The sequence below is a fragment of the Biomphalaria glabrata genome, chromosome 2 (genome assembly GCF_947242115.1).
Source record: "Biomphalaria glabrata chromosome 2, xgBioGlab47.1, whole genome shotgun sequence".
NCBI lineage: Eukaryota > Metazoa > Mollusca > Gastropoda > Planorbidae > Biomphalaria > Biomphalaria glabrata.
In genome coordinates this window covers 51875084-51902845 of record NC_074712.1, presented here as the reverse complement: position 1 = coordinate 51902845, position 27762 = coordinate 51875084, and the positions used below count along the sequence as shown (strand labels likewise).

General features: G+C 34.9%; 1 protein-coding gene across 18 annotated transcripts in view; it reads left to right on the top strand.

Annotated features, from left to right (window-relative positions):
• LOC106055108 (collagen alpha-1(XXIII) chain-like) overlaps nucleotides 1-27762 on the top strand; it is a 178040-nt gene that overhangs the window by 115434 nt on the left and 34844 nt on the right. For 10 of the 18 annotated variants that reach the window (XM_056021301.1, XM_056021304.1, XM_056021297.1 and 7 more), the window contains exons 6-13: nucleotides 1707-1742; nucleotides 3444-3479; nucleotides 4002-4082; nucleotides 9558-9632; nucleotides 11690-11788; nucleotides 12453-12515; nucleotides 16254-16415; nucleotides 27081-27170. In XM_056021301.1, the coding sequence (XP_055877276.1) occupies nucleotides 1707-1742; nucleotides 3444-3479; nucleotides 4002-4082; nucleotides 9558-9632; nucleotides 11690-11788; nucleotides 12453-12515; nucleotides 16254-16415; nucleotides 27081-27170 (642 nt within the window). Of the gene's footprint in view, nucleotides 1-1706; nucleotides 1743-3443; nucleotides 3480-4001; nucleotides 4083-6534; nucleotides 6571-9557; nucleotides 9633-11689; nucleotides 11789-12452; nucleotides 12516-16253; nucleotides 16416-27080; nucleotides 27171-27762 lie in introns of all 18 variants that reach the window. The other 8 variants (XM_056021302.1, XM_056021308.1, XM_056021307.1 and 5 more) reach the window with 8 other exon arrangements.

Below are 27762 nucleotides of genomic sequence, written 5' to 3'. Positions count from 1 at the left end.
CCGTATCCAGTACAAAGATAATTCGAAGTACTTATTAGCTATGTAATTTAGAAGGAACAGTACTGTGTACACTTTTAAGCACTGAAAAAATCACATGTCTAACCTCTTTTGCACGTAGAACATACATATTGTTACTATTTTGTTATATCAGCGATCTTTTCATATAGCGTCCTTGATGTTTAGAATAAAGAAAAATGTATTTGGAAATCGCCAGTACAACTTGAAAACTACAAATGCTAAATAGACTTCTAATTGTACCAGCTATACATTGTTGTTTACTCTAGTTGGCAATATTCCAGTCGACTTAAACAGCTGATTTCAAATATGCTTCTGGCAGTGGTGTTATATGTGACTGAGAGGCTCAAACCGCTTGACAACGACTTGGCCACCTAACACGGAGGCTGGAGTTCGAATCCCGACTCGATCAGAATTGTGTTTGCTAGCTGAGCGCCTAAAGACAGGACGGAAATCTTCTCCCAGATACCCCCCTCCTCACCCCACTGGTCCACAAAAGAGATAGGACCGTAGCGTACTGAGCATGCTAGAAGCATGTAAGATGCGCAATGTAAAAGCAATTTTAAAAAATACCAATACACCTTAAATACCAATACACCTTAAATACCATTACACCTTAAATACCATTACACCTTAATACAATTACACCTTAAAACCATTACACCTTACATACCATTACACCTTAATACCATTGCACCTTAAATACCATTACACCTTAATACCATTACACCTTAAATACCATTACACCTTAATACCATTACACCTTAAATACCATTACACTTTAAATACCATTACACCTTAAACACCATTACACCTTACATACCATTACACCTTAATACCATTGCACCTTAAATACCATTACACCTTAAATACCATTACACCTTAAATACCATTACACCTTAATACCATTACACCTTAAATACCATTACACTTTAAATACCATTACACCTTAAATACCATTACACCTTAAACACCATTACACCTTAAATACCATTACACCTTACATACCATTACACCTTATTGACTAGTCTCCTTTACTGGAAAATATTTAGTATTGACAAGTATATTTTTTAACGCACTACATTTTACATGCAATGCACTTGAAAGTCGTAGCTGGTCCTACATTCTCAATCAATAGTAAATAGTAATTTGATATCGATATAAGATTATGCATCAGTTTCGATAGGAATGACGTAGTTTCTCATTAGATTTATCAATATAAAAAATTATTTCTCACATTTTAAAATTTCTTAACATACCTTCAAGCAGCTGGAAAAAAAAGTGACCTTAGAATATTATTTTTACATTACACTCTCTACTTATCTTATCTTATATATTACAGACGTTACTTCAAAAAAGAAGATAAATACGTCCTACGCAATTCATGTGTCAGTCTAGTCATGTATGTTTAATCAATGACTTTAACTCTGGTTTTCCTGGCTGATCCATTCCATTCTACTAAACAATCGTACAATTACTTGCCTATGTCTATCTATATCTATGTCTGTCTCTGAAATTTAATTATTTTCATTGAAGCGTGATAGCATGTACAGGGGATTTTATGCTCGCGTACACCAGCATTTGTACTTCTAAATCTCTTGGCATTTCTCTTTCTAACATCCAATTATTTTCTACCATTTATACTAACCAACGTGTTTGTTTTTTTTCTAATACAATCTAACTTTCTGAAGGGACCAATTGGCCCACCTGGTAAATCAGGAGAGTCGGTAAGACTTGCATGTTTCATGTTTATTGGCTACTATGGACTTTTTTTTTTTATTGGGTGGGAGGGCAAAATTCAAATAATTTTTTAATGTATTCATTACTCTGTAAGTTAATGGTATGTAGCTAAACTATTGAATCAGTTCTATGTTATAGTAAAAGAGCTTTATTTGTAGCTGAATAATTCTTTTTAGAAGCTAAATAGTCAAAGTAGTCAACATTCCCCTAGAAAAGACAACAACTATTAAAATGGCTGCTAACCACTTTGTTTCTAACCACTTTGTTTCTAACCACTTTGTTTCTAACCCCTATGTTTCTAACCACTTTGTTTCTAAACACTTGTTTTCTAACAACTTTGTTTCTAACCACTTTGTTTCTAAACACTTGTTTTCTAACCACTTTGTTTCTAACCACTTTGTTTCTAAACACTTGTTTTCTAAACACTTTGTTTCTAAACACTTTGTTTCTAAACACTTGTTTTCTAAACACTTTGTTTCTAACCACTTTGTTTCTAAACACTTGTTTTCTAAACACTTTGTTTCTAAACACTTTGTTTCTAAACACTTGTTTTCTAAACACTTTGTTTCTAAACACTTTGTTTCTAAACACTTGTTTTCTAACCACTTTGTTTTCTAAACACTTTGTTTCTAAACACTTGTTTTCTAACCACTTTGTTTCTAACCACTTTGTTTCTAAACACTTGTTTTCTAAACACTTTGTTTCTAAACACTTGTTTTCTAACCACTTTGTTTTCTAAACACTTTGTTTCTATACACTTGATTTCTAACCACTTCGTTTCTAAACACTTGTTTTCTAAACACTTTGTTTCTAAACACTTTGTTTCTAAACACTTTGTTTCTAACCAATTGTTTTTAACCACTTTGTTTCTAAACACTTTGTTTCTAAACACTTTGTTTCTAACCAATTGTTTTTAACCACTTTGTTTCTAACCACTTTGTTTCTAACCACTTTGTTTCTAACCACTTGTTTTCTAACCAATTGTTTTCTAACCACTTTGTTTCTAACCACTTTGTTTCTAACCACTTTGTTTCTAACCACTTTGTTTCTAACCACTTTGTTTCTAACCACTTTGTTTCTAAACACTTGTTTCTAACCACCTTGTTTCTAACCACTTTGTTTCTAACCACTTTGTTTCTTACCACTTTGTTTCTAACCACTTTGTTTCTAACCACTTTGTTTCTTACCACTTTGTTTTTAACCACTTTGTTTCTAACCACTTGGTTTCTAACCACTTTGTTTATAACCACTTTGTTTATTAACCACTTTGATTCTAACTCTGGCTGTGAATTACATAGAGCTAAAACTGAATCCCTGCCAACTCTGGACGTGAACTACTGACTACTAATACTGGCTGTGAATACAGACTGCCACTACTGTCTGTGGATCACTGGCTGCCAACACTGACTTTGAACCACTGACTGCTAACATTAGTTGTAAACCACTTGTGCTCAACATACAATGATAACCTCGATACGTTGTAGGCGTGTTTTCACGTCTGCGTATATCACTAAAGTTAATATTCTAATTACTACAGTTAGACCATTAGACCACATTAAACTTACATACTTTATGATTTGAACGTCTGACCATCAAATTTTTTAACGGCTCATGTTATAATATTATAATCACTTTATTATATTATGTTATTTTGTATTGTTACGTGATGTAATTATATATCTCTACAGGGTTCACCAGGACCAAAGGGTGAAAAGGGAGAGAAGGTAATAAAAGTATTTTCCAAAGTTATTTCCCTTCAAAACCTTACATTGGGATCATACTTTGTAACTAGGATATCTATTTGTGTTTGTTGAATATAATGTCCACAATTCACGAACTTTAAATGTTGCTTCATCCATTTTCTTTGAAGATGGAAGTTAGGCTTTAGGCGCTAAGCTTGTTAAGAAAAATAATTCAATGTTCTTTTTATAACCTTTTTTTTTTTAAGAACCTTTAAAAATAAATAAAAAAAAAAAAAGCGGTTTCTAAAAATGTAAGTTGCAAAGACTCCCTGAGCTAAAAGATTTACTTCAATACAATTTTTTTTTAATTGCGAGAAAAAAGTGTATATACATTTGAATGCGTCATTGTCATGATTATTTAACTACATGTAGGAAATGCTAATTGAAAATCATGATTTAAATGACTTCTCCTTATCCTCTGCCTCGATCTCTCTAATCCAAGGAATTAAAACATCTCTTTAATGTTACGATATTTGCCTAAATAGTTTGATGTCTGCTTCACAGGGTGCAGAAGGGGATCCAGGTATTAAAGGGGAAACAGGATTGCCAGGCTATGACGGTAAACCTGGAGATGCCGGTGAAAAGGTAACTTACAATGTTTTTTTTATGTACTCATGTTCTAGAATGTTTTCATGTACTCCTCACGTGTTATGGTAGCTACTGATATGATACTTTTGTAGGTGTTACTATGTTTCACTGCTCTGTCATGATTATCTTAATAGTTGACTCACAGGTTGTTTTGGTTACTGGGGTGACGCTAAACACAGCGTCCTTGGCAATTATTGGCATTATTAATTATTTCTCGAAAAGTCTATTCTTGTGTTTAAAAATGTATTTGCAATCTATCTCTCTAATCTAACTCTCTGATCTACCTCTTTAATAGATTTTCCTAATGTACCTTTGTAACATCTCTCTCTCTCTCTCTCTCTCTCTCTCTCTCTCTCTCTCTCTCTCCTCAGTCTATATCTCAAATTAAATCTAGTTTCTCTGATGCGACAGACAAAAGTAATGTTATTTTTTAAAAGTTAATCTTGAATCTATTAGACTTCTAAAAGGGGAGCTGATCGAGTAAGGAGCCATGAAAAAACAAGCCTCTTTAATTCTCTTCAAGACTTCTGTTATAAATATTTAAAAAAATCATCACTACATCTACTTACTTCTAACGAAACAACAATTTCTGATTCAATTTGACTAAGAACGACAACACAGTGAGAGAGCTCGTTTTGACTCTATGATCTTTAGTTTGACTCGCTTTTATTCTTGGAAAACAAAAAAAAAACTACTTGATGTTTTTTCAAAGAATAAGCGTCCATTAAAAGTTTAATATCCTTACAAAAAACACACACACACATACACATCTTTATCTAAGGCTAAAATGTAGAGAAACAAAGAAGTTATTAAACATGCTCACATTAAAATATGATTTTGAAAAAAAAAATTGATTTCATAGTTTTACCTAACACTGGACATGTACATTTTAAATTATAAATATGTTCCATTTCAAATTGTACTGTACTTTTGTTTAGGTGTCGATTTACAGCGATTCAAAGCAAAAACATTATAAATAAATAATTTTCATGTAAATCTTCCTTTTTTTTCGATAAAACATTTATTTAGCATGTCCTACATTTGAATGTTTTAAACCGTTACATTCACTGTAAAGTTTGTAAACAACAAATATCGAAATGGGATTTCATTTCAATATTTTGTCTAATTAATTAGAAAGTTTGTGGATCATAAACCAAAGTTACTTTCCTGGATTCCCTCCCCTCTGCTTTTACATCTGTCGAATATAACACAACAATCCTAGATGCAGATCTCTCTCTAGTCACACAGGTGGTTCAGCGGTAATGGTTTTAAAATGTAAATTTCTTAACACTAGTCGAAGGTTTGTACACTGATGTTAAAAGAGATGAACCCACGTTACCTTTGAACTTTCACACCATGGTAGTAGGGTCACTTTAGAATTCCCCGTACTTGCTCAGTTTTTGAACACTGCCAGTCTGAGGTATATATATTACTATTACTATATTACTATAGCTCCTCCTTCGTGGCCGAAGATGAGCACATTTCTCATTTCCTATGGACTCGAAGATGACTGTAAAGACAAATCTTCGCTTTAAAAAGCCGGCCGCATACGTGGCATGGGTAGGTTTGGTCAGTTGCAGATAGGCCTGCTTCTTCTCTCAGCTTTTTGTTGGTTCGGCGCTCTTTCGCCCTGGCCAATCTTCTTGGTTCAAATGTTGAGACTCCGAGACTCACAGTCTGAGGTACATTTGTATTGAGTCCATAACATTTTAAATTAAAGGCAAATCTTTGTGTACTTCTATTGGGCTAGGTTCCAAGTTGTAACTTCTCCAGTGCTAACTCTCTACTACGTTCTTGTAACTATTAGGAGACCAAATGTGTCAGGTTTGTTCTGTCACACTGGTTTTGTGACTCTTGTTCTGCTTTTTAAACAAATGAAGGTCTGTGATAATTCTATTCATAACATTTTGTTTTTATTCAAGAGTACAAATAATTTAGAGGCTGAAATTGTGTAACATTTTTTTTTCATCTATATTCAATATTGTCATTAATTATGGTTTAGTATCGGCTATACCGAAACATAACTCATTCCACAACCACACACACACACCAATGAGACGTCTTTGATTATTCCCTTGCTGGTTGCATTTATTTCTTGAGAACCAATAGGCCGCCACGGTCTGCACATTAGATTGACTTGGTGTGTGAAGTTTTGGTTAAAAAACTTCGAGACAGACAAAACAGGCATTCACTATAGGCGAGACAGACAAAACAGGCTTCACTATAGGCGAGACAGACAAAGCAGGCATTCACTAAAGGCAAACCTTTTTTTTTTCTTATTGTCTTTCTATCACTATAAGTATATCGAAGGATGTTTATGAACAGAAACCTGACTGTGTATTTGTATCATTTGTAGACACATGTAGAATATTATTATTTTTGTTTATTTTTTTTTTTTTTTTTTTTTTTGCAAAACTGTATTGGTGAGATATCTTTTGATTTGTTTCAGAATAATATATATCGTTCTCAAGTTATACTTTTAAAGGTTTGTCTGTCACAGAAACAATAAAAACGTTGTTTTATAGAGCATGAAAACCAACTGGGTTTGGGAATTTGGTGAAAGCCATCAACTTAGTCACTAACCGTCTCTTAGTAGGAACTCTAGCAAACTACTTTAGCATGTTTAAGCATATGGTCAACACTCTAATTATTTGCTTATTGGTTTACCTATTTTAATTAAGAATCATTTTTTTTAAATAAATATTTACAAATATATATGTGTGTTGGTGCAGTTCATCAGGTCAATGGAGCAATCCTGATTGATCCCAACTACAATATGCTGACTAAACTAGTTTTAAGAAACAGTAAATCATAATTCTGACTTGGTTTGTAGCTTGTCATTTCTCATTCATTTTGCAGACTTAATGACTGAAGTCTTTTCTCTGTCTACAATGATTCGTATTCATCATGATCTGTGTCCCTTGACTTTCGTTCTGGGGGGAGGGGGAGGCTGTGACTGTTCGCATACTTGAAGTCTAGGTTCCTATGATCTTACACAAAGAACTCAATATTTCAAAGAAAGTTGCTTTTTTTTTCGGTTATTTTTCACCTTCACAACTTATCTCTTTATCGGTTGGACCGTTTGGGCACCACACATGATCTGTCGACCCTCTTTCTCCATCCAACTCCTGTCGTTCGCCTCGACAATGACGACAATGATAAGCTCGCCAATTCTTTGATGTCTTCCAATCGATTTCTCTGCCTCTTCTTCTTTCCCTGGTACTGTTCTCTGCAGGAAGATCTTAGCAAGCTATGATGACCTAGTAATAAACCAAACAGTTTACATTAGCTTCCCTGACGGTGTCAGCAGGTTATCGTGAGACCCAATAGTCACTGTGATCAATTTTCGAATCTCCTCGATTGTGGTGCGGTCCTAGTAGGTTATTCGTAGAAATTTGTTATTTTTAGAGGCCTACAAAATCTAGATAAATCCTTTCTAATAGGTTTTGTATTTTAAATATGACGACTAATGTAATCTAACCTTTTAGAACACTGTTATTTTGTACGGTAGTCCTACAATAATCTTTTGTAAACAATCTTGTAGAACATTTTGACTTTCCAGTTTGTTTCGTTTTTGTTTTTTTTCAAAATCCAAATTTAACATCAACATTATTTACCTTGCTACTTTCTGACCTGCTTTTCTTATCTTATCTTATATAATACAGACGTTACTTCAAAAAAGAAGATGATTACGTCCTACACTTCAAGCATTTAGTTATGCATATTAACCAATAACCTAAATTCTGCCTAGTCACTGGTTTTTCACACTAGCTCAGGCAACCCATTCCATGCTCTAATATCGCTAGGGAAGAAGGAGCATTTATACATATTTGTCCTAGCATTTGGAACGAGGAATGTTCATTTATCTTTGTGTCTTTATGAGTATTTTATTAAATTTTGTTTTTGTATTTGAAGATTAAGCTTGCTAATTCATGGGTGGAACCTGGACTCCGGATTGAGACGAATCTTGAAATTTTACTGTTTATGTATATCTTTACAAAAAAAAAAAGCTAATCGGCCACACATTTACATTTATAATTTTTCACAATATAATCATCTTAAAATTAAATTTGATCTATTGTGAAAACTTTTCAGTGGGAATTCCCTTATGTATTCAGTAAAGAGTTGAATAAATAACTAGATGTTTAGAAACAAAACTAGATCCAGTATTCTAGTCTAGACTGCTGTCTTTTCAAGTCTCTTGAGTCTTGATATATAGCATCAAACTAGAATTTTTAATACTTAGAGTAGATTTATACATGTGCGTAACCAGGATTTTTTTGGGAAGCTGGGTATTGGGGCTGAGTAAAAGGCACTTTATTTTAGTTACATGAACGCATTTTAAATAAATGTATTTGGCTTTGTAAATCTTCATTTTATTACTAGTAAAAAAAAAGTAAATGTAAATGTCAGCTGTCGACTTGATGTATGTGAATGTAAGAATATTTTGTTGAATTAAATCTCCGCTCCAATCAAAACAGGAATCGATTCTAGAGTCACGGCGCATCGATCTCTCGGTGACACATTTGGAAACAAAATAAAATTTGGTCGTAAGGCTCAATTATTGACATCATGTGATGTGTCATGACATGTGTCACTGTCAAGACTCAATTATCTGGGTCAAGGGCAGAGTACTATGACTAAGCCTAGTGCATTCAAATCCCTCACACATCCCCGTCATTGCCATATTCATGTGCACAGAATTAGTCTCAGTTGTAATACTGTATCCTGACACTAGACAACTTCTTACTGAATTGTTCCAAAACTTTTGACTTAATAATAAGTCCATTTCTTCTCTAGTTATATTTATATCAACAAGATCATAAAATCCTTATATGGAACTCATTAAAAAAAATAACAACAAACAAACAAAAAAAAAGAAGAAGACTAAAAAAACCAACAAAGTTTATTTAAGGAAAAGAACCGCTAGTAACTGTCATTTTTCTCACGATGGCAGAGTTTAATGAACAGTGATTATTGAGGGTATACTTTATTCCTTTATAGATCTCCATTGTATCCTAGCCCACCATGGACATAGGAGTAAACCTTGCCCGCCACTTATTTCCTGCCTTCATTAAATTTTTATCATTATCTCTCTTTGTGGGCTAGCATGAGAGGTTCAGATCCTCTGTTCCAAATTCCCTTGACTGAATTATTATTTGCACTTAGCAATATTACGATTTGATTTGTGTAGGAGGAATAATAGAGCTTCAAAACACTTTTTATTCACCCGAAAAACAAACAATAAATAGTTTATAATATATGCGGAGTCTAGCGAAATAAAAGCATACTACCTCGTATCCTCAACCCACCAACCAGCCGTATATTCGCATGAAATGATACAGTCCTAAATTTGATAATATATGTATTTGTATGCATTAACTTGACTAATCTTGACATGGGTTTGGCATCTGTTTACTAACATGCATGTTTCTCTGTTTTCTTCTCTCTCTCTCTCTCTCTGACATCTAGGGCGACAGAGGCCCTCCTGGTTTGCCTGCTGGACTCGAGGCTGGCGAGTGGGAGCCCAAAATAATAGAGCTAAAAGTAAACGGTTTTGAACTTTGTCACTCGACTTGAATACGTCATACTTAAGTCTTATCCAATCACTTGACCTTAGTTTTATCCAATCACTAGACCTTAGTTTTATCACTAGACCTTAGTTTTATCCAATCACTAGACCTTAGTTTTATCACTAGACTTTAGTTTTATCCAATCACTAGACCTTAGTTTTATCACTAGACTTTAGTTTTATCCAATCACTAGACCTTAGTTTTATCACTAGACTTTAGTTTTATCACTAGACCTTAGTTTTATCCAATCACTAGACCTTAGTTTTATCACTAGATCTTAGTTTTATCACTAGACCTTAGTTTTATCCAATCACTAGACCTTAGTTTTATCACTAGACTTTAGTTTTATCCAATCACTAGACCTTAGTTTTATCACTAGACTTTAGTTTTATCACTAGACCTTAGTTTTATCCAATCACTAGACCTTAGTTTTATCCAATCACTAGACCTTAGTTTTATCCAATCACTAGACCTTAGTTTTATCACTAGACTTTAGATTTATCACTAGACCTTAGTTTTATCCAATCACTAGACCTTAGTTTTATCACTAGACCTTAGTTTTATCACTAGACTTTAGTTTTATCACTAGACCTTAGTTTTATCCAATCACTAGACCTTAGTTTTATCCAATCACTAGACCTTAGTTTTATCACTAGATCTTAGTTTTATCACTAGACCTTAGTTTTATCCAATCACTAGACCTTAGTTTTATCACTAGACTTTAGTTTTATCCAATCACTAGACCTTAGTTTTATCACTAGACTTTAGTTTTATCACTAGACCTTAGTTTTATCCAATCACTAGACCTTAGTTTTATCCAATCACTAGACCTTAGTTTTATCCAATCACTAGACCTTAGTTTTATCCAATCACTAGACCTTAGTTTTATCCAATCACTAGACCTTAGTTTTATCACTAGACTTTAGTTTTATCACTAGACTTTAGTTTTATCCAATCACTGGACCTTAGTTTTATCACTAGACTTTAGTTTTATCCAATCACTAGACCTTAGTTTTATCACTAGACTTTAGTTTTATCACTAGACCTTAGTTTTATCCAATCACTAGACCTTAGTTTTATCCAATCACTAGACCTTAGTTTTATCACTAGATCTTAGTTTTATCACTAGACCTTAGTTTTATCCAATCACTAGACCTTAGTTTTATCACTAGACTTTAGTTTTATCCAATCACTAGATCTTAGTTTTATCACTAGACTTTAGTTTTATCACTAGACCTTAGTTTTATCCAATCACTAGACCTTAGTTTTATCCAATCACTAGACCTTAGTTTTATCCAATCACTAGACCTTAGTTTTATCACTAGACCTTAGTTTTATCACTAGACTTTAGTTTTATCACTAGACTTTAGTTTTATCCAATCACTGGACCTTAGTTTTATCACTAGACTTTAGTTTTATCACTAGACCTTAGTTTTATCCAATCACTAGACCTTAGTTTTATCACTAGACCTTAGTTTTATCCAATCACTAGACCTTAGTTTTATCACTAGATCTTAGTTTTATCCAATCACTAGACTTTAGTTTTATTCCAATCACTAGACTTTAGTTTTATCTAATCGCTAGACCTTAGTTTTATCCATAGACTGTATATATATATATAGTCTATAGCTTTATCCTATCACTAGACGTTTTCATATGCATGCATTTTTACAAATTAGAGCAATATTTAGATAGTTAATGAATTAGCAAAAAGCTTTTTATAAAATGTATATGTCTAACTAGAATATTAAAATTTAGCGATATTTAGACATATTTAGATTAGACTTTCTTGTACTGTAGATATTTAACTTGTGTATAATAGTCATGTAAAGTTTATATTTTATTTACATCTTAACAAGTTTTTTAATATAGAGATTTTGCTAGTATATTACAATCTAGTAATATTTAAGCATATTCAGAAGAAAGGTTCTAATAATTTAGATATTTGTCTAGTGTATTATAGTTTAGTTATACATTGTACTTTTGAGCTATCCAGCTTCTATAATGATTTCAATACTATGTTCTGGTCAGGGGGAGCCAGGAGAAAGAGGCCCACCTGGAATGAAAGGGGAGCAAGGAAACACTGGACTCCCAGGATACGATGGAGTTATTGGACCACCAGGAGAAAGGGTAAACGGCAATATGATACTACTGATTACTTGTGACTTATGGTTGAAGACTGATCGATGATCAGTCCTAACTTGAACATGTTATGTTAGCCTCCTAATGTACTGTGAAATTTTAACATAGTAAATAATCTCCTTAATAAGTAAAATCTGGTTCAACCTTTTCTATATAATTTATTCTATATTATTTATTTATTGTAGTGTATTATGGCTATATTGCACCATATGAGGCTACAATACACAAGTACAGTAGTGTTGTAATAAACTGCAGCTATTATGCACTGACACATATAGCATACAAATTTTTAGAACCAATGGGCCAAAAAAAATCTTAAATATTTAGAAGTTTGAACATGAACAGTAGAGAAATACCGCACTAATATGATAATTTATGGTTTGTACCATATCGAATCTTGAGCCATGGTACTGGTTTATATTAGGCCCTAATGTTGCATTGTATTAGCCAAGTGTTACCATGATAAGCCATGCCAAAGATCTTACAAAAAAAATCTAGATCTTATTGAATTGCTTTTAAACCAATAAGATGCTGTTCTCAGGGTTTGTAGCTAATATAGCTGTTTACATCATTGTGACAGACAATCAAACTGCTAGGACAATCATAATATGTGCTTCTATGTCGTTAAATATTTATTATTTTGTAAATCAAGGGACCTCCAGGACCAATGGGGCCACCAGGACCCCCAGGGAGAGATGGCGCTGTAGGAGCACAAGTAAGTAGAGCATTGCTTGTTTGTTGAATGTCTAAGTGTAATTATATCATTCATAGTTCATCATTTTACACCAAACCTAGTCGCTGCATAGTATAAATGAAATATCAACTAATTATTATTATTATTATTGCATACGTTCATAGTTTACATATAAAATATAGATTATGGCTTGTGCAAATAGTAGGGAAATGTGTTACTTATCAAAGACTTAATATTATTGTTAATATTGTGTCTTGTTGAACGTATTTTCTTTTTTATTTATTGTTCTGGCATGTTTCTATCTTGTTGACTTGATCTTACTGTGTAAACTTTCTTGACATCTTGTGGACAATTATGGACACTCCGTGAGTCACTGATCTATATCAGTGTATATTAACACAACAGAAATCACACTGTAGACATGTGTTTGAAATTGTTAACACATAAGGGCGGTAACTAATGTGTATGCTCTTAACGACGTCATAGAACAATATCAAAACATCACTAACCAACATATTAAATAAACCCACGTCTGAGTGAATGTAGATACTTGTTTCTAAATTTCTTCTCTGTCTCTTAACATTTGTATCTTGTTCTTCTGTTCAAGTCTCCGGTGTAGCCGACACTACCTCTTGCGATCTTCGTGTATTGTTCACTTTATACGTTGAAATAGACATATACGTTCCTCTCCTCCATGTTCTAGAGAGTTCCCTTTTCTTTGATAACAAATACAACAGGAAGTTACTACACAACAAAAGTAAAACTTAAAGCAACTTTCGCTAAAATATTAGAACATAAAATTCTACTTTTTTCAGTTAAATTTTACACATAGAATGTTCAGATAGTTTTCTTCATCGATATAAAGGTCTAATTATCCTACAAGAAGGTATTTAAAATAAAATTAATTATCCGTTATGAAAACTTGTTTTGTTTTGTTAAATTTTGGTATGGAAGGACTATTCAAGTCTATACAGTATACTCTATTCAAGACTATTCTAAATCAAAAAGTTATAATTCAATTTTAGGATCTAGACTTTAATACTTAGGCTTAAAATGTCTGCCCATTTGCTTAGTCTCTACTGATGTTCTAATCCATTGTTACATTGTATTCAATTATTAGTGGCTTCGTACTTTCATAAAATGCTCCTTAGAGAGTTAGGTTAGCAAATGTAAGGATCTCCTCAAAGTTCACAAAACGTATAGCGCTGACTGACTGTAATCTATGCACTGCCTTCCCGTATACCTGCACTTGTGTTTCTATCTCAGCTGTAGTCACCTCTAGGCCACTGCTACACACTACAACATGACACTTTATTACGTGTGTGTATCTCTGACACCCAGCTGTTTGTTGTCATCAAACTGGACGCCTCCTCTTTTTAGTCTTTTTATTATTGTACTTTCGTTATTCAACTCGTTGCCATGAGCGTCGAATATTTTGATAAAAGTAGGCTCTAAGGTTCACAATTTTCATACTAATTTCGTAGAGATGGAAGAGAGTAACCTAGAGTCTAACATCAGGAACGGATTTTAAGAAAAGCAGACGGGGCTACACAAGAGAGGGACCTCCATAATAAAAACTTTAAAAAAAATAATCGAAATTTGTCGGATCAGAAACTTCAGTTTTTTCTTCTTTCAAAAATTTAACGCATTTCTACTGACAGTACTTTAAATCTTAAGGTTGGCAACACTGTCATGGTTAAACAATGTCTTCCTGTAGCGTGTTCGTAATATAGAAATGCAAATCAACCTAGGTCTTTATTCTCTAAAAACTTTAAAATATACTTTTTTTTTTTACAAAAATATGTCTGTTAATTTTTTTTTTGAAGAACGAAAATAAGATTAAATGTACAGGAACTCCGTTTCTTTTTTCTGAACTATAGCCTGCTTTTAGATATAAGTATGAGTGGATTGTTATATCAGCTTTCGACAAAGTGTAGGTCATCTCACTCACAAGGAGGTCTACAGAAGCTAGTGAACGCCTTAGCAGCTGCTTGTCAAGAGTTTAGCCTTACTATAAGTCTCTCCAAGACCGAAATCCTCGCACAAGACGTTGCAGAAATACCTATAATACAAATTGGGAACCACACCCTTTCAGTGGTGCAGGAATTTACCTACTTGGGTTCAACAATTGTCAGTAACCTAGACTTAGACATCGAGCTGACAAAAAGGATAGGAAAAGCTACCACAGCATTGGCAAAACTCTCCAAGCGCGTCTGGGAAAATGGTAAATTGACCACAGCGACCAAAATCCTAGTCTACAACGCCTGTGTTGTGAGCACTCTCCTTTATGGCAGTGAAAGCTGGTCAACATACATGTACCAAGAGCACAGATTGAATAGTTTCCACTTGCGCTGCCTGAGACGCATAATGGGCATCTCTTGGAGGGACCATGTCTCCAATCAGGAAGTTTTGAGACTGGCCAATATGAACAGCATGTATGCTCTCCTGACACAAAGGAGATTACGCTGGCTCGGACATGTCACCCGCATGCCAGATGGTAGAATCCCGAAAGATATCTTATATGCTGAGCTTGTGGAAGGAGTCAGACCCAAGGGCCGCCCAAGACTAACATATAGAGATGTCTGCAAGCGAGACATGAGAGCCTCAGGCATCAGTGAAAGTATGTGGGAAAACATAGCCAAAGACCGGAGTGCATGGAGACAGACTGTGCGTGCTGGGACAACCCTTGCTGAGAACAAAAGAATTGAAGCGGCTTTAATCAAGAGGGAAAAAAAGAAAGCTGCCCTGTCTGCTAGCCCTAAATCAGAGGCATACAAATGTACGAATTGTGGCAAAGTCTGCCGTTCTAGAATTGGCTTGATTAGCCACACCAGATTCTGCCCCGTCTCAAGATTAAGCCAGAACCAGTGACTCACTTGGGCGCATCCATTGCCTTTCGAGACAAAAGGAGCCATATATAGGTCATCCACAAAAATCTTTACGCTTTGCCTCCACTGACTTAAATCCCGGCACTGTCTAACATTTTAAAATGTATGGACACATACATATGTGTTGGCTTTAACAGCTTTAACATTTAGTGATTAAAATTTATTGGCATGTTAATAATTGTTAATAAAATCTAGAGTCTAGTTTAAAGTCTATTTGATTATATAAAGAAAGTGTAGTCAAATATTAGAATTATGTGTACAGGTATTAGAGCTAATATTTAATGTACAGACAATCTGCAGTTCAATGTCTATTTCTATTCACATGGCCGTGTGTTCTACAACCAGGACAAGTCATACTGATTGATAAAGAATGTTTTAAAAATAAATGAACTCACGTACCGGAAAGACGTGTAGACTTAGAAAGTGACGAGAGAGGTGAGAGAGAGATCTTCACACAGACACACACAAACAAACAACAGAGGAGAGAGAGAGAGAGAATGAGTGTGAAAGGAAGATTGGGGTAAAGATAGATCTAAATAGAACAACAAAGAGTCCACGACAGGACACATTTCTTCACGAAGACGTGCCAGCCTCCGCTATGTCTCTTGTAACATCACCAGCCCACATACAAGGGACCTTTGCATGCAACCCACATTATGTGTACTTTCTTACTTAACCAGAGTATCTAGTTCAATAACTCTTACAGAAATACCCGCGGGTTTGTTTGTCATTACTTAAAGGAGACGTTGAAGAAAATAAAGTTACCATGGCAACGAGTTTTCAATGTAGTCTGAAAGCACATATCAAGATTTCCGCTTTTTTTTTTTTATCTCCATTGTACTCCTCCTCACTGCACCTTGACCACTAACAGGGGCCCAGAGGAGAGATGGGAGTGCCCGGTCTACCGGGAATCCCAGGTCGTCTTGGCAGGCAAGGTCTTGCAGGGCCACCGGGGCCTAAAGGAGACACTGTGTTCAACGGGAGACCAGGCCCGAAAGGCGCCCTTGGCTTGCCGGGTCCTGCTGGCCCCATAGTGAGTTGATAGCAAGAGAGACAATCCTGTTAATATAGAGACAATGACTTTAGTTTGGTTATGCCCCTTTAGTAATGCTTCAATTCCACTTTTTAATGAGAAAAAAACATTATGCCTTCTTTATTGGATCAAACATTATTTGCACTATTAATACAATATTGCAATGCAGTCAAAAATAAATGTATTAATTAAAAAAGAAACGGAAATATGCAAATTAGGGCAAGAAAAACCAAACTAAATGTCTAGTATCAGTTGGTGTGGTCGATCGTCTGCAGTTTTTTCTCCATCATTCCTTGCCTGATCATTCACCCCCCCCCCTTTTTTTTTTCTAACTTTTCTCCATTTTGAACTTTTTTTTTCTTTCTTTATTATTCTTTGTTTTGTTTTGCATTTTGGTTATGGCATGAGATACGCTGATGCTTTTCAATAACTGCTTTGATTTTTTTTCCTAGTAACACTTATGCTATTTGGGACAGAGGACTTTTTGTATTGTTAGCTGGCTTATTATAAATAGTATGTTTTTAAAAATTTGAAAATTTTAAATTCGACCATTGAAATAAATAAATATATTATTTATATTCTGACACCATAATGATTAGTAAATAACCAAAACTAAGTAAGATTTTTTAAGTAGAATAAAGTCAATGAAAACTTTTTTGTTTGTGCGTCTCTACTGCATATGTAATTTTTCCATGTCAAAATCTATATTCTATGTCAGTCATAATCGTAGTCTTAACATTTGTACATATCTTGGATCAATTCTTATTAAGAGCGTAAACATTTTTTTCCGAATTTTATTAATTAATTGTTCCAATACTAAACTGTATATGAAGAAAATAATCTAACCTTAATCAAACAAAGTATCAGTTTATAGGTCAGTGTCACGGTCTGGACAACTTTTTAGTGTCTCGTCCTTAGCTCGATTTCTTAGTAGCAATGACCAGGCTAGCGGGGCGAGGCTGGCCCCAGAGGAAGATTTGAACCCTTCCCTTATTTGTTTACTCAATCACATTTCGATATCCACGTGACCACATTAAGTCAGATAGGATGAGCATGTCTTTCAAAGAGGACACTTGGACTCTGTCTAGAGGATAGATCACTCATTATTACATTACACTGTTTTTTTACCTGGAGATCAAATCTCAATGAAGGGTTTGAACTCTAGACCACAAAACTACAGGTGTAATCTCCACTTTCTGTTAAACAAAGGACGGGACCTGAAGGACTATTATTGTCAGTCAATGAAAGCACAGCTAGACCTGAGGGACTATTATTGTCAGTCAATGAAAGGACAGCTAGACCTGGGGGACTATTATTGTCAGTCAATGTAAGGACAGCTAGACCTGAAGGACTATTATTGTCAGTCAATGAAAGGACAGCTAGACCTGAAGGACTATTATTGTCAGTCAATGAAAGGACAGCTAGACCTGAAGGACTATTATTGTCAGTCAATGAAAGGACAGCTAGACCTGAGGGACTATTATTGTCAGTCAATGAAAGGACAGCTAGACCTGAAGGACTATTATTGTCAGTCAATGAAAGGACAGCTAGACCTGAGGGACTATTATTGTCAGTCAATGAAAGGACAGCTAGACCTGAAGGACTATTAGTGTCAGTCAATGAAAGGACAGCTAGACCTGAGGGACTATTATTGTCAGTCAATGAAAGGACAGCTAGACCTGAAGGACTATTAGTGTCAGTCAATGAAAGGACAGCTAGACCTGAGGGACTATTATTGTCAGTCAATGAAAGGACAGCTAGACCTGAAGGACTATTAGTGTCAGTCAATGAAAGGACAGCTAGACCTGAGGGACTATTATTGTCAGTCAATGAAAGGACAGCTAGACCTGAAGGACTATTAGTGTCAGTCAATGAAAGGACAGCTAGACCTGAAGGACTATTATTGTCAGTCAAGGAAAGGACAGCTAGACCTGAAGGACTATTATAGTCAGTCAATGAAAGGACAGCTAGACCTGAAGGACTATTAGTGTCAGTCAATGAAAGGACAGCTAGACCTGAGGGACTATTATTGTCAGTCAATGAAAGGACAGCTCGACACCCCCTAGCACCCAGTACATTATTTGAGGAGAACCCTTCCAGGGATTGACAGCAATGTACGTAGAATGTAGTAGATCTTTCCTAAACAAGCGCAGTAACAACTGGCAGAGGCGGCAATTATTGGGACTTCCCCGAGTTGTACTAGTGGCAGTAATAGTCAGTAGATTGACAATAAAAGTATACTAGTAAAAAAATCTTTTCAAAACTTTGTACCTGTATAAAATCACAAGTTAAATGTGTTTTTTTTTTTTTCGAAAATAAATTTTAATGTTAATTTTATTTTTGGGTCATTGATTTGATTTCAAACAGAAAACTAAAATAAATGCTTGAATTTAACTTGTTTTAAAGTGTAATATAAATTTAATTATGTTTACAAACATTAGGGCTTAAAAAATGAAGGAGGATACAGAAGAGACTGTCCCATATAGGCATCATGAACTACTAGAGGTTCTCAAGTTCTTGAGGCCTTCTCAAAGCGTGCCAAGTTGTAGAGGGGAAACACACGTTTTTAAAACTTGACACCAAAATCATAAGAAATACACACACACAAATTGTCAAATGTGTATGAACACATATCTGCTAAGACACAAAACCAGTGTGTGTCTTTGTGACATAAAGTGTGCAGATAATTTGAATCAAAAGTTATTGGAACAAGTTATTGGCAATAGTCTAGTTCGATGTCTGGTCTAGTTCGATGTCTGGTCTAGTTCGATGTCTGATCTAGTTGGATGTCTGGTCTAGTTCGATGTCTGATCTAGTTGGATGTCTGATCTAGTTCGATGTCTGGTCTAGTTCGATGTCTGATTATTTTAAAGTTTTGTTCAACGTATAAGTTATTGGAGTAGTTGTTTCGATATTAGGGTTAGAGTTGTTTACAGACATCTTCCGAATAACATGTGTAGAGCATGAGACATAATAGTTTCAGATAATTTCATTTCCAGTAGAGTTTCAATGCATTTTTTAGGCTTCTATCTTTTGAATAGAATACAAAGTCAACGTGACAAAAGAAACGTGCTATATGTTCTTAGCCATTCCGATCTTCACCGCGCATGTTAATGTCTCTTAAGTTTGTAACATACGCATTAGCTTAAAAGCTATTCTAAAACAGTATCTTGAGATATAATTATCAATGTCAGCAAATTTTTTTTATATTCCAATGGATAATTGACCTACATAAGTAATTCTCTTACAATTGTATATTGTTGTGCTTGACTTTATCAAGGGTGTAATTATCATATATTGAGTCCGGCGCAACTGTTTTCCTTAACAGGAGTAGGGGCAAAGGCGAGAAAATGGCGCCTAAACCAGCTAGCTTCGGGCAGGAGGGGCTCGTCAGTCATGGCTGGCTACCCACCTAGGAGAAGAAAAACCTTTATTTAAAAACTTTGCTGCCCTGCAGCTAAACCCAATCACGGTAAAGGTCAACCCTGAGCAAAATCCGGAGCCGGAACCCAGTGCTACACCCTGGCAGAGCCTGCGACGACTCCTGAATCAGATGTCCTTATGGTTCGAGATTTTCCGAATCCCTTTTATGAGCCATGTGACCAGGAAAAGGCCTTTATCCGTGGTCAGGATGAGGAATTGTCTCTTCACCAACCCTCTCTGTCTGGAGTCCGGCCTTATCCGAAGTGATCATGTAATCACACCCGGTATGTCATGGGACACGGTCCATTGAGTCAACGCCACGGGTTCCCCCAAGCCGTGCGAGGCCGGCGGCCGAGCCCTCCATATGCCCATAATGTGCCACCGCACCCGTGGGGGGACCATCACCACCCGTATGGCCCCCGTTGGGAAACGAAGCGGTGGGGGGCTTGGACTGGTCAGCAAGCCTTTTTTACATCCCCAGCACGTGCAATGTACACTCGCTAGAGCGTACATATGGTAACTCACTGGGAGCCGTGTTCACTCCCATACTTAGCCTATCCGACTCCCCTGGCGGACGTTTCCACGGAGGCGCCACGCTGAGGCGACGGGAGCTGGAATTCCTCCGGCTGCTGACTTCAAACTGCGTCGACACTTGCTGTTCCCTTTGGACACATCAGGTTCGTGGAGAAAGAGGGGGGGGGGGCAGCTTCTGTGTGGGCTACATCTTTCCGAAAACAGCTAATGTCCAGCCCGCATTCTTATGTTAGCCTCCTAATGTACTGTGAAATTTTAACATAGAAAAGTAAATACTCTCCTTAATAAGTAAAATCTGGTTCAACCTTTTCTATATTATTTATTCTATATTATTTATTTATGGTAGTGTATTATGGCTATATTGCACCATATGAGGCTACAATACACAAGTACAGTAGTGTTGTAATAAACTGCAGCTATTATGCACTGACACATATAGCATACACATTTTTTAGAACTAATGGGCCAAAAAAATCTTAAATATTTAGAAGTTTGAACATGAACAGTAGAGAAATACCGCTCTAATATGATAATTTATGGTTTGTACCATATCGAATCTTGAGCCATGGTACTGGTTTATATTAGGCCCTAATGTTGCATTGTATTAGCCAAATGTTACCATGATAAGCCATGCCAAAGATCTTACAAAAAAAACATCTAGATCTTATTGAATTGCTTTTAAACCAATAAGATGCTGTTCTCAGGGTTTGTAGCTAATATAGCGGTTTACGTCATTGTGACAGACAATCAATCAAACTGCTAGACCAATCATAATATGTGCTTCTATGTCGTTAAATATTTATTATTTTGTAAATCAAGGGACCTCCAGGACCAATGGGGCCACCAGGACCCCCATTACCATCAGAATGGACTTATGTGTGTTCAGAAGCCTGAGGTCCATGCTCTTTGTGAGGAACATTAGAAACTAATCTCGTTATGTAAGCGTTTAGATGCATAAGCTTTAGTTTGCGACAATGAATCCGTAATTCATGAGCTGTAGCGAGTATATACGAATGAATAGTGTACATGATCATCAACTATACGCGATAATACCCGTTCACATTTTCGTCTTGTATGTTTAACCCTTAAAGTGCTGAGCTGCTTTACTATGAGTGCATACAAAATGGAATTACAATTCTGGTGTTTAGAGGCTAATCTACCAAACGCGTTTAAAGGGTTAAGTAATTAGAACATATCAAACAAAAACTACACTGTTTTTTTTTTTTTTTTTTTTTTTATTAAAACTTAAAATACAATCTTCAACATGGACATATAACTAATATTTATTACATTACATGTGAATCACTGCACGCATCCTTAATCTTCGGAATCAAAGACATTGCCAATATAATTTTACATTATTTAAATAACAACACCAAATCTGATCTCTCTTGTCTGGAAAAATGACCAAATGTTACACCAGTTACACATCACAAATTCACAATGTCTTAAAGTCATTCATATCTTGTAGGTTTTAACATGCAGAGTAACTAGTCCTAGCAACTATTTGTTCAAGAAATTATCTGTACACTTGCCTGTATTTTAGTGCCCAAGAGAAAACAATAATAAAACAGTGACCCCAAACCACGAACTAGGGCCATATCGAAAAACTGAACGCGGTGTTATGCGGCCCTTTGAAACGCGTGTCCTCAGTGCACAAGCCGCTGTGCTTGACTATTTTTGGCGTAGATGCGGTTCGTGCCGAATGTCTTATAAAATGTATATGGCCCTCGAACTGAAAAGGGTTGGGAAGCACTGTTCTATACACTTTCCATTTGTCCAAATATACAAGCACTATTATCATGATCACCTTCACCACCTCCAGATGACCTCCAACAGTAGAAACATACTGTTGATATCCACAATTCTTAACACAATTCCAAAGCCATAGGCATGTTGATAATCACATTTCTCAAAGACATTTTTATTTTCTAAATTGTTGACACTATCAACGTGATAATATCCTAACTCAGCGTTTCTCAACCTGTGGTACCCGCCCTCGCGAGTGGGCGGAGGCGAAGTGATGGCATTGGAGTAAAAGGGGGGAGGGGGGAGCGTGGAAAGTAAAGGTATTTATTTGTCAAGGGACAAACTTTTTTTTTATTTTTTAAGTTGCATTGTCCTTATAAATCCATATTCGAAAACCTATCAATTAAAAAGAAAATTCACAATGTTTGAAATATAAAATAAAGATCTCTTTCTCATCTTTGAAGTAAAACCTGCCTGGTCGTGCCGTATGTGCACTAGACTGTCGTTCGATGGTCCCGAGTTCATACCCTGCCCTCAACCATCCCCCGTCGTCCTGCGGAAGTTTAGGCCAGAAAGTAGATTATCTTCACCTCTGAAGGAGTTTTCGAAACTTGTAAAACATTTAACAAGCAAACATTTGTTTTATATCATTCTCTCGAAAGACGTCTGCAGCAAGACCAACACATTTCAAGCAAGAACTTTTAAAACGTCTATGCCGACGCTATTCTATACGTCTTATTTAGGTTGCACCATCGTTCTGTTGACGTCCTTGCTTACAATGCTTCCCCAAACTTGTTCAAGGGATCTTAGACTTATTTAATTTTCGTTCGGGAGGGGGGTCGTCAAAAGTAAAAGGTTGAGAAACACTGTCCTATTTTCTCATTCTACTTGTTGACTTTTGTTCTCAGGGTTTTAAAGGTGACAAAGGAGATCGTGGTCTCGGTTATGAAACTGCTGAGAATTTTCCCACCGGTTTCATTCAGGGCCCGCCGGGCCCACCGGGTAAACCAGGCCGCCCCGGGAAGAAGGTGAAAAAAGGGCCAAACATGTTTGATGGTCTTCCCTGATCCTTTTGTGATGTGTAGTTGGACGATGTAGTTTTTAGTTCTAGTCAGTGTTGTCAGGTGATTGTGTCATGAAAAACGTTTCAGAATAGTCTTCAGTCAGAATATGTTTTTTTTTTTACTCTACTCAGTGTCATGTGCAATAAGAACCTTAACGTTGTCTATTCTATCCATTTTAGTGAGTGAACATCACATTCAGTTTTCAATGGATATCACATACAGCTGTTTGTTAACATAACTTTCAATTGATTGTTAACGTCACATACAGCTATTTGTTGATATAACTTTCATTTGATTGTTAACATCACATACAGCTATTTGTTGATATAACTTTCATTTGATTGTTAACATCACATACAGCTATTTGTTGATATAACTTTCAATTGATTGTTAACATCACATACAGCTATTTGTTGATATAACTTTCATTTGATTGTTAACATCACATACAGCTATTTGTTGATATAACTTTCAATTGATTGTTAACATCACATACAGCTATTTGTTGATATAACTTTCATTTGATTGTTAACATCACATACAGCTATTTGTTGATAGAACTTTCATTTGATTGTTAACATCACATACAGCTATTTGTTGATATAACTTTCAATTGATTGTTAACATCACATACAGCTATTTGTTGATATAACTTTCATTTGATTGTTAACATCACATACAGCTATTTGTTGATATAACTTTCAATTGATTGTTAACATCACATACAGCTATTTGTTGATATAACTTTCATTTGATTGTTAACATCACATACAGCTATTTGTTGATAGAACTTTCATTTGATTGTTAACATCACATACAGCTATTTGTTGATATAACTTTCAATTGATTGTTAACATCACATACAGCTATTTGTTGATATAACTTTCATTTGATTGTTAACATCACATACAGCTATTTGTTGATATAACTTTCATTTGATTGTTAACATCACATACAGCTATTTGTTGATATAACTTTCAATTGATTGTTAACATCACATACAGCTATTTGTTGATATAACTTTCATTTGATTGTTAACATCACATACAGCTATTTGTTGATATAACTTTCAATTGATTGTTAACATCACATACAGCTATTTGTTGATATAACTTTCATTTGATTGTTAACATCACATACAGCTATTTGTTGATAGAACTTTCATTTGATTGTTAACATCACATACAGCTATTTGTTGATATAACTTTCAATTGATTGTTAACATCACATACAGCTATTTGTTGATATAACTTTCAATTGATTGTTAACATCACATACAGCTATTTGTTGATATAACTTTCATTTGATTGTTAACGTCACATACAGTTTTAGTAACATCACATTCAGCTGTTTGTGGACTCGCATTCAGTAGTTTAACATACCTTTGCTGCAGTCATATGAAAGTTTTGAAAAAAAAAATTGTTTTTTCAAAAAAGTCAAACATTTGTACCCTCTTTTTGTTTTCTTGCGAGGGTATGCGAATGATAAGTGGAGAGTTCAGCCATTTCTTCCAGACTGTAGCAAGCGTATGTTAATTGCTTGAATCCATTAGCTTGACTGCAGCAAAGGGAGTACATTGTGCATCGATTCTTTAAAAGTAATCGGAAAGAAGTTGTAGAGTAGATGATGTAAACAAAACAATTATTAAAAACTTCGCTTTATTCATGTTTTTTTGTTTTGTTTTGTTTTAAACGCTATTCTGGGGAAGAACAAATTGCTATCTTTTTTTAAGCAGCGACGTCGCACTTGCAGACTGGAGGTCAAGGACATTAGCTCTATAAGAAAGAAGAAAACTCGTTCAGAAAGAACCTCAGTGGGCGTGGGCTGTGACTGGGAGGTACGCGCCATTTGGCACCAGTACCTTTTACATGTGGCTCGTCTGTGTTGTTCCGAGTGAATTGCTGATCCTGTTTTTTGATTGCTTTAAATTCTTTATTTGTTGGTAGATGTCGTCGCTTGCAGATTATTAAAACTTTTGTGTGTGCAATGGTCACCGTTAAGAAATAAAATGTGTGTATTCTCCCTTCGGTGACAATATTATAGTCACAACAAAAGTGATTTCCCTTTGCTGCAGATTCATGGTGACAACTAGAATTGTACTTCTGTCGTTGTTGTATCGTTGTTATATATGAAATTACATCTTTAGAATAAACTTTTTTTTTTTTTTTAAATAAAATATATTGGATGTTGGCTTGGTTGTCATTTGTTTAATATTTTTCTCTCGTAGGTGCTTTTGGTTTTAAATGTTTTGTAATATGAAGGAATGGAACGCTATGCCTTTAAACACAGCAGAAGTTAAAGTATATAACTGATTTTGTTATTGGTTTGTTTTGCTGTTTTCTGTTTATTTCATATTTACAGCGCTGCGAGGAAAATTTCTGGGTAATTTTTGAGTATTCTGTATTTTCATTGATGTTTTACTTGGTCTTTGTTTGTGGATATCTGAAAAGAAAACAGTGCTGAAGTTATTTCCCTTCGCTAAACAATCTCTCCACAGTTGTTACTGAAGAATACAGATTCTCTGATAATAACAAAAACCACAGTCACATGACTATGCTATCAGATATCTTGAAATCAGCAATTTTTTTAAAGTTTGAAAACTACTTTAAGTTTCATTTTAAAAAAATTTTCCCCCGTGGGGTTGGGTCAATGTGACATTTTTCAAAGCACTAATACCTTACATCTTTTTCTTTTCTCTTTGTGATAATGATTAATATAACTCTACATTAGCCTCTACAGATACATCTGTAACTAATTGTAAAATATTAACAGTTTGATAAGTTTTGGGACCACACCACCTGATAGAAGTTTCTTTAATATTTATTTTCATGTATTCTTTATAACAAACTTTTAGTATACTAAGTAAATCTAATCAATATTAAACATATATTTTGAAAACAAACAAAAACTGTAAAGTTTCAAAGTAAGATGCTCATTGCAATGTGACTTACTGGCTAATACAGACAGAGCAATGGAAAGGGGCAAACATTGATTCCAATAAAAATATTTTTCAATATTCAAGTCCAATCTTATTTACAAAATTTCAAAACTGATTTAGTTATTTAGATTTATTTCTAATTATCAATGAAAATTACTGTAACATTTCTTATGTCATGATAATAATAATAATAGTAATAAAAATAGTAATAAAATATGAGAGATTAAGCTTTTATGGAAGATAATTGAAATAACAATGTGCATTATATCAGCCAAGGAAATAGTGACAATAGACCTCCCAGACACTTTCCATTCCATAAATATCCCAAAGAAGATTCTTATCACCAGTAAGAAGGTGGTACAGCTTCAGACTTGTCACAGCACCAGAAAAATAATCATAATCATAAAATTGTATGTATATGCTTCAGATTATAAAATTAATAACCTAGTCTACACTAGAACCTTTGTAATCTAAATTGAGTCCTCATATGTTTATATGATTATCAATATGTCAGAAGAGCACTAGAGAAGTGACTGAAAAAAACAATTATCTACTGTTATGAGCTGCCCAACTGTGTCCAGTTATGAAAATTGCTTGTTAATTAAGAAAAAAAAGAGCTTGAATTAATAAAAAACATGCCAGAAGTAGTGGACAGAAAAAAACAGAATGACTGTCATGATTTGTCATGATTTTAATAAATTATTGCCCCTGCCCTTGTTTTATTAAGTCATCTACCCTTGTTTATCAGTAGCATTTGAAAGAAAACTAACTAAATAAATAAATATTTATTCTATTTGTGGATTTCTTGACTTGTTGACCTCTGATACTATAATTATATTGACAATGTATTGTCTACTAATAACATATGTCTTGTTTTTTTTTTCTTTTTTTCTCTTTTTATATGTCCTTTTTTCCAAATCTGAGCATGCGCACATGCTGTTGCCTTTGTGTTTGCAGGGGCCATTGGGCATGCCAGGACGTACAGGCCCCGCTGGGCCCCCTGGACCCTCTGGTGAGAAGGGGGACCGGGGCAAGAGGGGATTCAGGGTAAATAACTGCATGGTCCAACAATAACAACAGCTACATCAAATTAACTCATTCAATTTAAATAAAACAAATTGTTAAGTAATAAAATCATAAGTTTTTTTAATTTGGCTTGTAAAGATCAAGATGCATAGAATACTAACTGATACTAACTTATTTTATTTACATCACTGATTTAGTTGTATTAATATACATAAGTTTGCTACATTAAAGCTTTAAGTTTAAAGAATTGTAAGTCTAATTATTAGTTATCATTATCAACAGGAGCTTGGTGATATATAAATTTACTATTAATAATTGAAAGTTTATAACTATTCTTATCTATTTCATTGCATTTTGGATTGATTTCATCTTGTATTTTTTGCCTTTACTGAAATGTTGGCCTCTAAAGCAATAAGTCTCAACTTTGTCAATACACTTCCTTAAATTAAGAAATGTCCACTAAAGCTATAAACTTTTATGGCTGTTACAAAAGGACTCATTTGAAATAAAGGAAGTCTGTAGCAGCCTTTTTACATTAGGAGATGAACTCTCTCATTTTTTACATCTCTCCAATTTTTTACATCAGAACTTGTCTGTTTACTTGTCTGTATAA